This window comes from Rhineura floridana, chromosome 1 (genome assembly GCF_030035675.1).
Source record: "Rhineura floridana isolate rRhiFlo1 chromosome 1, rRhiFlo1.hap2, whole genome shotgun sequence".
Taxonomy (NCBI): Eukaryota; Metazoa; Chordata; class Lepidosauria; order Squamata; family Rhineuridae; genus Rhineura; species Rhineura floridana.
The window spans coordinates 183,543,039-183,557,210 of record NC_084480.1 but is presented as its reverse complement, the minus strand read 5'-3'; the positions used below and the strand labels follow the sequence as shown (position 1 = coordinate 183,557,210).

Sequence of the window (14,172 nt, the reverse complement as noted above, 5' to 3'; positions counted from 1 at the left end):
CACTGGGAAATCAGGGACTGATGGCAAAATGATGAAGTTGTGTGGACACCCTCCAAAATACAAGTGAACAGAATATGGCAGTTCCTCAGCAAGGGGCTTGTGTAGACCTTATGACTGATTACCCCCCCCCCTTTTGCTGGATTCAGCCTTCTGAATTCTAGTTAAATCACAAATTGTATTTGCTAAACTGCAAATCTGCATTTTTGCTAATGATGATTCTCCCTATATCCAAAAGACTGCAGTTATTTGAAGAAACAGAAACAAACTAGAATGGAGAAAAACAGTATTTTATTTATATCTAACAATCTGACCACACCCATGTCATTTATATTTCCTATAGACAATTTAGGATTACAGCTCATAACAAAGAATGCAACAATAACCTTGAATATTCCTTTTATTTCCCAGTTAATATGGCAAATGAACTCACTATTATGTCAGCAAAGCACTTGTAAGGGGAGAGTGGTTTTTCTGATGTAGGTTAATTAGCAAACAAGCTACTGTAGTATCTCAAATCTTTATATGCTTTAAAGCACATTCTATTCCCAGATTCACCACAGATATGCTGTTTTGAGAGCTAAGAAGAAGCAAAGTAAACCCCTGGCTACAGTGAATAATGGAAATCCCTTGTAAATGACTGGCCTTGCTGATAAACCATGTGTAATATATTAATAGGACTGTACTGTATCAAATACATAAATAATTAAATATGTTAGAGAACGTCAAGATTACTCAGGTTTAAGAGAAACTACCTGGTTCTGACATCAACAATTATAAAAAACATGCCATCTTGTAAAAAAACAACATGGCCACATTTTTCTAAAGTTTACAGCAGGCTTAGTAAACAGAACATAGAAACCTGCAGTCATAAATCACTTTTTAGTTCAGGCAAGAAACCAGAATAGGCAGCTCACCATTCTCGAACTGCAGAAAAATATATTTTCCCCTGCCAATTCCAGGTTAAATGCAGGTTTTACACAGTAAAAAAAACACTGGAGCACATTACATTATTTACTTTGCTAATAAAATATTTTCAAAATGTGGCTTTGAGCTCATGTATTCATGGAACTAAGCATAACTCCTGTGTCGAGACAGACAACAGTCCAACAGGTACCTAATTACTACAATTTGAGATATGTGACATTAATTTATCCACATTTTTTTTAAAAAAAACTGGGAAAATATTTCAGTTTACCTACAAGGGGACCATAATTCCCACTCTCTCCTTGCATGGTCAAAAGATACAGATGTCTGCTCAAATCTGATGTCTGATTTAAAAAAAAATATCTAAAGAGGTTTAAGATTTCATCTCTAACTGACCAAAGCAAAGACATTAGAAAGAACCTATTATGTTCCCAGCTATTTCTCAAAAGATCTTCCGAGACCATGCTTAGAAAACTTAGGAAATTCTAAAAGTGGAGTCTCAAGAAGAATGTGGTTATAAACAGTCAATCCAGGATGGCTTTGAAGTCTTCATACAGTGATGGTTCTGTCACTTCCTTCAGCAGCTGCATGGTAGCTTCTGGAATTTGACAGAGCAACCGTTTTTTACCTGTGAAGATGGTGCAAAAACCAAATCACTCACTGTTCAGACAAATAATTCAGAACAGTGTTAGGTACCCCCAGCCTTTTAAAATGAGGACAGCCATTTTTCACCAGAACAGTGTCTCTGGGATGCATGGCACACACCATCACATTCCTTCACTCCCAAGGACATTTGCACCCTCATTTTGAAAGAGCACATGATGGCAACCAGGGTTTCTAGCTGCTTGAAGTGCCTATTACCTGTGATAAAAGATGGGGAAAGTTTTCAAAAAGCAGCACTCGTACTACCCTGTAACACAGCAGGCAAGTATAAAAGCTGAAGGTTAACTATGTTCCAATTGAGAGGTGCAGATCAGGTCAGTTTGCATCAGAATATGAACCGAATGAATTCATCAAGCGCTGCTACCACTGAGTGCTTATCTTAAGACAAGAAATGAATCAGACACAATAGGAATATTCTAAATCTTCCTCCTCTACGCAGAGCTGTACCCAGGAAATGTTATCTTTATGAGGCCCCAGAAAGAGACTCCAGGAGAGAGGCCTTCAGCTCCCAACGGTGTGTCTTTATTTTGGCTTGCATACAGGCTAATAGAGTGGCTTTGCTCCATTAGTTTGCTTGAAGGCCAGATGCTTTGGGCTGGCAGAAGGGAGGTATTTCTGGAGTCTCAGACTGCCTTGGAAAATAAAGGTAAAGGTGTCCCCGCACTTATAGTGCGAGTTGTTTCCGACTCTTAGGGTGATGTCTTGCGATGTTTACTAGGCAGACCGTATATATGGGGTGGGATTGCCAGTTCCTTCCCCGGCCTTTCTTTACCCCCCAGCATATGCCGGGTATGCCTTTTACCGACCATGGATGGATGGAAGGCTGAGTGGACCTCGACCCCTTTTACCGGAGATTCGACTTCCTCCTTCCATTGGAATCGAACTCCGGCCGTGAACAGAGCTTCGGCTGTGTTACTGCCACTTACCGCTCTGTGCCACGGAGGATCTTAAGCCTTGGAAAATAAACCAGGTTATTTTTGACTTCTCTGGAAAGAACTTTGTTTTCCCCAGAATGAATCCGAGGGGACAGACTATAAGTGTGCCCATCCTAATAATAATAAAAAAAGCAACACAGCATTGCTGAAATCTGCAACAAGGCCATTCAGTTCAATGTCTTCAAGAACCATCCTTATCTTAAATATGTATAACAGATTAGCTTTTATTGCAATAATTATGCTAGTGCCAGTACTGATGCAAATGCAAACATGAAGACCTAGGGAATATTAACTTTACATCATAAAAATCAAAAGTCCTTAATGTACCATAATTGTATCTATAAATATTTCAGGTAAGTGGGAAGATGATAGGCTTCAATGAGCATTCCCCTACCCCAGGAACAATACCCTAATTTCTCAAAAGCATCCCTCCCTAGGTACTTATAGTTTTTTTCTTGCCAAGAATAACTATCACAGAAACTAAAAATAAAGAGTCACCTTAAGAATAAGTTGGCATTTTTGTAGGAAAATCAAAGTAAGAGAAATTAACAGCATTTACACTGCTTAGCATGAAGAACGTCAACGTGGAGAGGTACTTACATTGTTTGAGTGGTAGAAGAAGACACTTGTAAATAACTCTGTGATTTGCTAATTTAATACTGAAGGCATGACAGGAGAGCCATTGTACTGCTTCGTAAGTAAGTGGAGCTGAAGCATCAACAGGAGAAAAAGCTATCTCTAAGAATAAAACAAATCAACACTTGAGTTCATTTAATGAAGAGATCTTATATTCTACCCTTCAACGTTTTTTGTGAAGAAAACATTAGCTTGAATTTGAGGGAGGGCCAGAGGTCTGTGGTAAACACGTGTTGCATGCATGTCCCAGATTCAATTGCTAGCATATCAGGTTAAAAGGACTGGGTAGAAGATTTGTTAATTGCATGAAGAGGCTCCGTGCAATTAAAGGGTGGGGGCATAACCCTGGCATGCTGCCTGTCCTCCTACCTCTACTCGTACCTCTTTATGTTGGACCAAAGTCTAAAGGGGACTCCTTTATGCAAGGACATAAAGGACATTTTTAATGCAAGGATGTTGTGCAAGAAGTGTAGTCTATGTGGTGCCCTCCAGATGCTGCTTGGGTATACAACTCCCATTAGCCTTGGCCACTGATAGGTGACGCTGATACAAGCTGTAATGCAACAGGATCTGGAGGGCACCATGTTAGGTAGCCATGCACTAGCCAACAAGGCTCCTCTTCACAACCCACGCAAAAGAGTGGCTTGTGGGGAGGGCACAGGATGAAAGGGTTAAACAGATCCTCCTTGCATGTCATGCTTCTGATCCTAGCCACCTCACGATGCCTATTTAGAGCATGCAACTTTCAGTTACATGTTTCATGTCATGTGTAGTTTTGCCCTAAGCAAGAAAAGTAAGTCAGAAGAGCCACTCCAGCAATCATGTGCAGAGGATTGTCTTTTCAACACATTTATTTCACCTACCTGCATTTTTGGCTTTTAAAACAGAGAAGCAACATGAAGCAGTATCAGAGATTATCCTCAGGAAGAAACCAGGATTATTTTTAATTTGGTGGTTAAAGGGAAGCTGAAGAACACATGCGTGAAACCTAGAATAAAAAGGCTTTTCAGATTGCATAAAACCCACTTAAATATGCATAGCATTTCAGCTCTATGAAGAAGTAAATTCCACAGAATTCAGTGGTAAAAGGAGTTTGTGTTTTGCAAGCAGGCTCTGCAGTGGGTGAAACTAGACAAATGTCTGAGAAAGATATGGCTCTGGCCCCAGTGAACACCTTGCTACTGCCTTGTACACCATCTCTGTGTTTTTCCAAGAGACCTCCCTGCTGTCTGGGGTGCTCTTACATCCCTTTACAGCGGATGAGCAACATTACACCAAGATTAAAGAGCTAACCCAGGTAATTTCCAATGACATGCAAAGCTATTCCCATTTGGCCTTGACCAAAGTGTACGTTCTCTATGATAAGCAAGGGCAGGGGAACAAAAATAAACTCCTGCAGGAGACAAGATCTGTACACTTATAAAGTCGTTAAAAGATTATAGGAACTTAAGAAAGTGAAGACAGGAATTCTAATGCACAAGGGCAAGGCTGAAAGGAAGCAGGTCAAAGTCCTGACAGATTTCATCCAGACATAATGTTCCAGAGTTAAAAAAATGGTTAATGAATTACATGCTGGCCACCTAATTTATTATGGAGGTGGGAACTAAAGAGGGACAGTCATGAGGGAACAAAGAGATAGATATTGAGTATATGCGGCTTTTCTTTCAATTTAAGTGAATTTAATCAGATGCTGATCTTCAGTATCAGTTTTGATCTGGAAATATTGCAGATCTGTTCCTGGTTATGTTCACTTCAACTCAGCATCAACTTAGGTAAAACTCTAAATGCAGATAAACTTTGTACGTTCCATATTTTGTTGCTTTTGGTTTTGCAGCATGATGGTGGTCAGAGGCAACCATAACCAACTCTTGGGGCAATCTGTAGGACTTAGGTTACAAAAACGTGAGAAAGAACTATGAATTAACTCTGTGCTTTGCCACTATGGTTGGTACTTCTTGGTCATGCTGTTATCACCTTGATTTCCCTCACACAGTCATTGATCATTCTGCATGGAGTCAAAACTAATTTCCCACCCAGTTCCTTTTCATTAAAAGACCCGAGACGTGGACAAGGTGCCTGCAGTGGCTCAACTGGCCATGTACCTTCTTGACCCTTGCCCATTATAGATGATTTGAGTGAGCTGTGTGTGTGTGAACGTGATGGCTCCAGGGTGTGGTGAATGCATCTTTGTGTGAGTAGTGGTGCCTACTGCTCTTAAAGAGATGACACCTGCTCCTGGAAAAAAAACCCACCCTGGATCCAAGGGTTTATGATAACTATAACGCTTGGTTGAAAATGTCCCCTTTCTGGAGATGATGCCTAAGAGGGTGGCGGCACTCTTGGAGAAAACTGATTATCTGAACCTATTCTAGTGTGGGTTCAAGCTTGGCTGCCCTAAATGGATTACCTCTATTGGGAAAAAGACAGGGCAAGCACAATGCTATTGCTCTTTTTGGAGGCCTTTGATACTATCAACCATGGCTTCGTACTGGAGTGGTTCTGTGGACTGGGAGTAGGAGGCAGTGTGCTGAAGTGGTTCCACTCCTACCTGGCAGAGCCAGTTCCAGAAGGTAGAAATGGATGACTGTACCTTGGCCCCTTGCAGCTATGCTGTGGAGTGCTGCAGGGTACCATCTTATCCCCAAGACTGTTTAACATCTGGATGAAGCTGTTGGGAGCAGTCGTTAGGGGATCTGGAGCAGATCACAGCCAGCTCTAGTTCTCTGTTGCATCTGAATAAGGTGTGGCCATGCAAATCCTAGACTAGTGCCTGGATACAGTGGCGGTCTGGAAGAGGGTGAAAAAGCTGAAAGTGAATCCTGGCAAAACAAAGGCCTTGGGGATGGCCCGTGTGGACCTGCTTGTTTGCTGAGATCGTAAGATGAGACCCTCCTGGTTGCATCACAGCTTGTTGAAGTTCATCCTGTGGCAACCAGGAGCAGGGTCTTTTCTGTTGTGGTGCCCAGCTAACGGAATAAACTCTCCTGTAAAATAAGGCAAACACAAACTCTGATAAGTTTTCAGCATTTGCTAAAAACTCATTTGTTCACTACTGCATTTGTTGATTATTAATACCAAGCTTTGTAGTAGATATCTGGCTTACTGTGAAAGTTGATGTATTTCGTGTAATTTTAATGTAGTTATTTTTTATTTATATAATCAGTTTTCAGCACCACTTAAGACCTTCCTCTTTCAACAAACCTTTTAAGTAGAGACTTTATCCCAGTTTGTGTATATGTTGGAATTTTTTTAAAACTCTTTTAAAAGATGTTTTTAAAGATGTTTTGTTTTAATATACAGTAGGGCCCCGCTTATACGGCGGGTTAGGGACCAGGCCCCTGTCGTAAAGTGGAAATCGCCATAAAGTGGAACCCATAGACTATAATGGGTCGCGTCATGTGAAAATGCTGAAAAACCACAAAACCGGCTTTAAAACGGGGAATTTCCCCTAATTGAAAGCCGCCGCATCAGTGGAACGCCGGAAAGCGGGGCCCTACTGTATTTTAAAGTCTGTTTTTAAGATGTTCTAATGTTTTTAGTGTTTTGTTTGCTACCCTGGCCTCCTTCTGGGAGGAAGGGTGTGATATAAATTTAATAAATAAATAAATAAATAAATAATCACGGTGGAATTTTTAAGGAAGGGTGGTATAGAAATATTTTAAATAAGTAATAAATAAAAGGGCTGGTTTTGCATTGGCAGATTTCTCAGCGAAGCCTCTGCCTCTCCTGTTCTGTAGGATATTTGAAAGAGAGAAAAAAGGGCCAGAACAGTAAGCTATGAGGGTAGACACAAGCAGCAATTTTCACTCTGGGTCAGGCCGTTGAGAAGGTGGAGCAGAACAACTGGGCAAGCCTTACTGGCAAGAAGCCTGTAGACAGGTCAAGCCTCAGCATTTTCCAATGTATGGGTAACTACTGAGATCACCTCAAGGAAAGACTGGATTTGCAAGTCTGATTTATGCAGGACCAGGTTAGGTAACTGGGAGAGGGGGGAAGCGTTTGCCAACGTCTTATTTCCTGAGGCTTGAAATAAAGTAACATAGGGAGAGATAGACAGAAGCATATGAGGCCAGGCAGCGGTAACTATTAAAAGAAATACTGGATTAGTAGGGAGCCCTGGATCCAAAGGCAGTGCAACCCCTATAGAAACAGTCCCCTGTAAGTTACCCATGTGTGTAGAACAGACAAACCTTAAGTTACCCATGGGGACACTTATGAACTTGGTGACAGCTCCCCAAACCATAACATCATTGTGTAACATCATCAGCATAATAAGAGGCAAGGCAAATGGATTGTTACAAGGAACTCACAATTGCACTGCAAGTATAGCGCTAAATTAAAACAGATGGTCTGCACTTAGAACCTAAAACTGGAAACCAATCAGCTGTTGAGACATCAACACAGGGTCAAAAGGTCTGGACATTTTTAATACTGCAGGGTTTGGAGATATATTAAAAACCTCTGTGTAGATGCACCTTTAAAATGACATGACATAGCACAACAAAAGGTGACATTTTCCTAATCCACAGCACCTTCCAGTGGCATTTCATAGTATTGAAGCTTTGAAAATGATCACATACCTGTAGGCCTGCAGCAGAAGTATCTTGAAAATATTAACACAGACTGTCCTAAGGCTATTGACCTAAATTTAGAGGGAATAAATAACAGAATGAAATAAAAGAGCCACACCAGGTTAAATAAAAAAACAATAAAAGATAATGTGTAATTTGAGTATATTATGGAGAAATTCAAAGGAATGGGAATTGCCCTAGCTTTCACTAGTGCTGGAAGGCATTAAATGCTCAGACTTCTCCGCACATTTGGTTTCATTCTGCCTAAAATGCTTCTTCCAGGTGTCACAACTGTATTGCACTCTCTTACCTGTAAATCTAAAAATAAACTGTGGCATTTCAGCTGCAGGACTACAAGCAGTTTATTTCTCATGCTCACACCAGCTTTGCTGCTGGACTTGAAAGACAAGCTTGACCTGATAGATTTACAGGCGTAACTGCAGGGGGGGGGGAGAAGAGATGAAGAAGAGATAAAGGGAAGAAGCAGAAATTAAGCCACCTTTTGATCCAAGCAACTTTCTTACTACAGGAACTTTCTTTCTTACTACAAGCAACTTTCTTACTATTATTTCTCTTACTACAGGAACAGAATGAAGTTGGATTACTTAATTTTTTCCCTTTATTCCTATGCAGTCTTTACCCAGCAGACTCAAGAGATAAGTATTTCTGCTTTAATGTGTTTGTCTGATGCTGAGAAACATGGATACTTTCTATTTGTCAAACGTCAAAACTTCATAATCACAGGTCCTTTTTAGCGTGCAAAAAGCAGCAGAATATTAATGACGTTACAGTACAATGTCTTATACCACTGGTGGTTTGAGTAAGAACATAATTACCTGTTTTAGAAATATGCCTTTGGGGAGGCAATACTAAAAGCAGTGGTTCCCAACGTTTTATCTTCCCCAGGACCACTTGAAAATTGATGAGGGTCTTGGCGGACCACTTAACGATTTTTCCGATTCTTATAGCAATCGTAATGCTGTCCTACATGCTGTATGACTTTTAGCTGTACTTTTATTGCTTCTTTTATTTCTTATGTTGCATTTTACTGCATTCCGTAGAATTCAAATTGTGATACAATATATAAGAAATAAAAGAAGCAATTAAAATTCAGTATGAATATTTAATATGATAGTTTTCTGTCTTCAACCACAAACCCACAGACATGGAGTGGACCACCTGAATGAAGTTCACGGACCACTGGTGGCCTGCAGACCACAGTATGGGAAGCCCTGACCTAATGCTTTTTTTAAAAAATAAATAAATCAACAACTATTTCCCAATTGCTAAAGTTAAACAAAAAATTTTTAACCACAAACAATGCACACTTGTCAGCTAAAGAGGCAATACTCCCTACATGATCAACCCCATCAACTGGGCTTGGTAAATTTGTCATCTGCTTGGTACAGGGTGAAAAAGAAGAGAGGCTGCCAACTTGCTGAACAGTCACATAATCGGTCTCAATTCTTTCATCACAGAAGCTGCCCAACACTAACATCAGACTTCCACAACTTGTGATCCACCAGTCCAACGGATGTTAGACCCCACTGACTGATCAACTAAAACTCTCATTAATTAATCTACTGATTGCAGTATGCAGTCCTAACATTAATGTAAATAATACTCCGATTTACCTGGAGTAATCGCAATAAATTTCAAGAGTCTGTGTATCAATTAACAATCCACACCATGGGATTACACTATGAGCTGATAACTGTTGGAAATCTGAACATCCTGGGACATCTTCATCAACCGGAAAATTCACTACTGTCTTTGCTGGGTTTATAACAAAACCATACTCTGGAATGCCCATTGCCAGAGTCCTAAATTAATGAAAATGCATGGTTAGAAATGTTATCTACACAGGCACATAATACGTTACACCATCTACCCTGACTTTTGTTCTGACAATAGATTGTTTTTTTAACAGCAGACTTCCTATAAATAGAAACTTGAGAGTTATCAGTTGTAGAGAATTTTAAATGGATTCCTAGGACTGTGTTGCTTTAACCCGCAGTACAATTGTTAATTTTCAGCAGCCCTGTGCGCTAAAATATCAGAATTCTGCTCCAAGAACAAACTAATTTTTAGTCTTTTATAAATTATGCCAATTAATAAGCTTGGAGAGAAATAAGGAACTACACAGGGCTAGACCCATCTCCTGACCACCTTATACAAAAGTTGGAGAGGTAGCCAAGATGTCAGCAGGCATGATGCACGTATTTCTTCAAGCAGATCTTCACAACCTTAAAACACACATGCACACACAGCATGCCAAGATTCCCTGGAAACTCAGAAATAAAAACCACATTCACCTCTTTATCTGCACTTTTGTGGAATGGGAGCATGTAGGAGGTTATGGCTGCTGCCATCAACTAATCTGTTAAGAATGTAGAAGGCAAACAGAGGACAAAGAGGGCAGATTTCTTTCAATTCCTCAGGTAAAAGTAAGTCAATCAACCAGACTTGCATACTTTACATCATACCTCAAAAATCTTTTTGCTTCTGTTAAATGAGGTGTGGCAAGCAAAAAGTCATCTGTCAAACGCATGAGTACCCTGGAACATAATTTTTTTAAAAAAGAGGTCTTGAGAATTACATAATTTTGTAGCAAATAAGAATGATAAAGGCTTATATTATTCACATTAGCTCTTATTCTTTATTCCCACAAAGTTTATTAGAATTTCAGTTTTCTTCCGCCATTTCTTCCATTAAAAAGTAAAAACACAAAAACACACACACAAAAATGTGGATTATCCAAAAACCAACACTTATATGTATTAGACTGCCTCTCTTAACTAATAGTTTATACCTCATAAACAGGAGTGTTGCTTTTATTGCCAATATTGTTTCGGAATCCATTTGGAGAAGTGAGTTCATATCATTCCAATTTATTTGTTTAAATATTACATGATGAGAAGCTGATTTGTTTGCTAATTAGCCACTGGGCATAGAACAGGCACCTAGAAGAACATTTTATGTTTTTATGAGTTCTTAAAGCAAAAGAATGCAAGGTATGCTTGCTTTCCTGCCTCCTACTTGCTGGACTTCATTTCCCATAAAGTTAATCTGAGAATGGCTGTAGACAACTATTACTGATAACAACAAATGTCCACCCTGCTTCCTGGCAATAACTTCAAAGTGGCTTATTACAAAAATGCAACTAAACATTTAAATATAAATCCAAATTCATCCCTCCCCGCAAAATAATAAAACCAAGAGTTAAAAAACCCCACTTTCTTTCTGTAGGGACCTTCACATGAGGAAAACTTAGGGCAATTCTATAAGGTGGTTTATTGAGGACTTACTGAGAACGAGTAGAAACCCTTTTAGCCAGCTCCAGCATATATTCACTGAGAAGCAGCCAAGGAAGATGAGGAGACCGTACAGCTGTTTTTAACACTGACTTACTCCCAAATACAGCCCAGGAGCAAGGTTTTAACTAAGGTTCCCCTGTCATAAGACAGGCACAAGGTCGATATTTATCCCAAAATAAGATGTGCTTGTTACTCTTGGCCAGAGAAAAACCAGAGGCTTAATCGGGGTTGGCTCTCTTGCTTCATTCTGTGCTTTGCAGAAAGCGTGTCCAAAACAACATCATTGTCAAAAGGCCAGCCCATACTTAGTTTTATTTTACATTTAACCCAGATTTCCCCTTAGCACTAAAAACCCAGTAATTAAAATAACAGCCTTTCATACATCAGTAGTAATTGCAGGTGTGGAAGTTCATTTCCTGACAAGGCAGTTTGTTATGTCCGCAGTAGGGATGTTTCGGTGGGTGGCCTCTGTCACCACACCACTACTTCTACTTGCTCCTCACCTGAGCACAACCTAGCCATTTTCTTTCCACTGGTCCCCAACAAAGAAAAGAAACTTATTTCCACCAATAGCTTAAGATCTCCACACAGTAATTGGGAATTACCTGGGAGACTGTAATGGCAGTACACACATCAGGCTTTTAAAAAATAATACATAGGTATTGTGCAAGGCTACTTTATCAAGACCTCAATATTAAAACAAACAACACCCCCCCACACACACACACCAAAAAAGTACAAGGCTCCATTTTGCTCAATGTGAAACATGTTAACTGGCCGAATAAGGCTGATAACGGCTGGATAGGCTGGCAATGTTTGCTCATGTGCACTTCCCGGGATTTTCCTTTTGAAAGATGTTGTGGGCACAGGTACAAAAATAACCCATGCATCTGCTCAGAATGGAAAAAGTAGTGGAGGGTGTGGGAAAAGTGAACGAGGGACAGGAAAACACAGTCCAGAAACATTCCACTAGTGTGGATGGCAAGTGGCAGAATAGCTATAACTTTTTTTTTTTAAATTAATTTTTATTCTAATTTTCAAAACCAAAATAATACAAAAAGAAAACAACACAAATCAATAACTAATACAATACAAAAAAATACATATATATAAAAATATTGACTTCCGATTTGTCATAGTTCAGCTATAAATCTATAATATATAACAAAGCTATCTCTTAATAGATTATAAAATCACCTTCCTCCAGCGGTTATCTTAGTTGGTTTCAAATCTCATTAACATCATATCATTTTAATATTCCACAAAAAGTCAAAGAGAAGTTTCCAATCCTTGAGATATATATCAATCAATTTTTTTTCTAAATAAACATGCCAATTAATCCAGCTCATCAAATCTACTAAATCCAGTAATTTCAAAACACTATAATTCAACTATAAATCTATAATATATAACAGACCTATCTCTTAATAGATTATAAAATCACCTTCCTCCAGCAGTTATCTTAGTTGGTTTCAAATCTCATTAACAACATACCATTTTAATCTTCCACAAAAAGTCAAAGAGAAGTTTCCAATCCTTGAGATATATGTCAATCAATTTTTTTTCTAAATAAGCATGTCAATTAATCCAACTCATCAAATCTACTGAGTCCAGTAGTTTCAAATCGCTCTTCTGTCATTATCCATATTGGGTCCATCTTCCATCTTTACGCACCCAAAAATCTTGCTGTCATAGTCATATAATAAAAGTCTGATAGGAATTTCCTCCATCACAGATATTTTCTTACCATCAAATCCAAACGTAACACTGAAGTATTGTTTCAAAGCCGCATCTCTGCTCCTCTTTTCCACATGATACACTAGTACATTTCTTGAAGGTTTTTCCATTGACACAAAACAGGGATTAATTCTATTAACTTTCTCCATTTCAAGTTCCATCAAATCCTTCCAGTCCAGGAATTTTTTTGAACCGATAATATCTTTATCTCCAATCTCTTCAATTCCTTCAGAGACAGCGCTGTATTCCAAACTGTAATATTTATCTCCAGGATCCGTCACAACCAGGAAATCCAAATCTTTTTTCATGTCCATATTTAAGCCAATCTCCATAGATTGAACCTTGCCTTTAATTTCTCTTTCATCCTTTTTTTGTTTTCCAGATCTATCTTTATTCTCCTTTCTCATAGAATCCTGAGTTTCTTTCAGCTCCTGTCTCATTTCATGAAATTCAGTTCTCCACGCTTGTCTATTATTTCTCAGTTCTTGTTTTATTGAGTTAATCCCATCCATTATTTTCTGAAGCATGTCTAGAAATAAAGTCCCTTCTTGTACATCCATGATCTTCTTAATTGCCATTCTTAAAACCAAAAGAACAAAACTCCTTCAATTTTCAATGTCCCAAGCAAAGAGCAGTTTATTTCTTTATCCAGTTACAAAGGAGTTAATCTTTCCAACCAACTAACGTCACACGCTAGACAGTCCTTATCTCTTAAATGTCCAGAAGTGCAAAAACAGCTTTTAGTTCACAGCGTTCAAATAACTAGTAGCAGAGAGAATGAGCAGATTCGTCAACAACAAAAAAGTAGATCAGAAAAAATAGTCCCTTATATATATTACACAAAAGTCTTGTAAATCAAAAAGATTTCTTATCTCTCCCAATCAGAAAGCTCTCATCCGTTGTAATCTTTAAAATGCAATTTTCCATGTCAGCTTTTTGCAATAATAAAAGAAGATAAGCTATTTATATTTTCTTCCCCCTTAGTTCCGTAAATAAAGAAGGAAAGTCTTACCTCATCTAGGTTATCTTAATTGCTGTTACTTTGACAAATCTCTTTAGCTATATAGATAAGAAAATGATAAATGTAGACAGGAGGTTTGCCTGCTAGTCCGTTAAAAAAAAACGGGTCACTTATCCAGCTGAGCTAGCATAAAATCCTCACTCTGTCTGAACTGCTGGAAGACAGACAATTCTGACGAATTCCAGGCTCCAACAATCGAAACAAAACTATGTGGCAGATCTCACGCTTCTTCCTTATCCGGAAGAAATCATCCCCAGTCAGAAAAAACCCTTCTGACTGAACTTAAAACTGGTTAAGTTTCATCCAAGACGGGAGCCCGTGTCAGAGGCAGCACAGGCGGAGGGATCCTCCTGGGAAGTCGGCAGAAT

The 14,172-nt window shown here is 39.0% G+C and overlaps 1 protein-coding gene across 6 annotated transcripts in view; it reads right to left on the bottom strand.

The window, feature by feature from the left end:
* Positions 1-271: 271 nt before the first annotated feature.
* Positions 272-14,172, bottom strand: part of TERT (telomerase reverse transcriptase) — a 32,508-nt gene continuing 18,607 nt past the window's right edge. For 2 of the 6 annotated variants that reach the window (XM_061588614.1, XM_061588630.1), the window contains exons 10-16: positions 10,216-10,287; positions 9,364-9,552; positions 8,040-8,166; positions 7,739-7,800; positions 4,022-4,146; positions 3,123-3,260; positions 272-1,552 (exon numbers count right to left, since the gene is read on the bottom strand). In XM_061588614.1, coding sequence (XP_061444598.1) covers positions 1,449-1,552; positions 3,123-3,260; positions 4,022-4,146; positions 7,739-7,800; positions 8,040-8,166; positions 9,364-9,552; positions 10,216-10,287 — 817 coding nt within the window. In that variant the 3' untranslated portion in view covers positions 272-1,448. Of the gene's footprint in view, positions 1,553-1,592; positions 1,835-3,122; positions 3,261-4,021; positions 4,147-7,738; positions 7,801-8,039; positions 8,167-9,363; positions 9,553-10,215; positions 10,288-14,172 lie in introns of those variants that run through there. The other 4 variants (XM_061588596.1, XM_061588623.1, XM_061588639.1 and 1 more) reach the window with 3 other exon arrangements.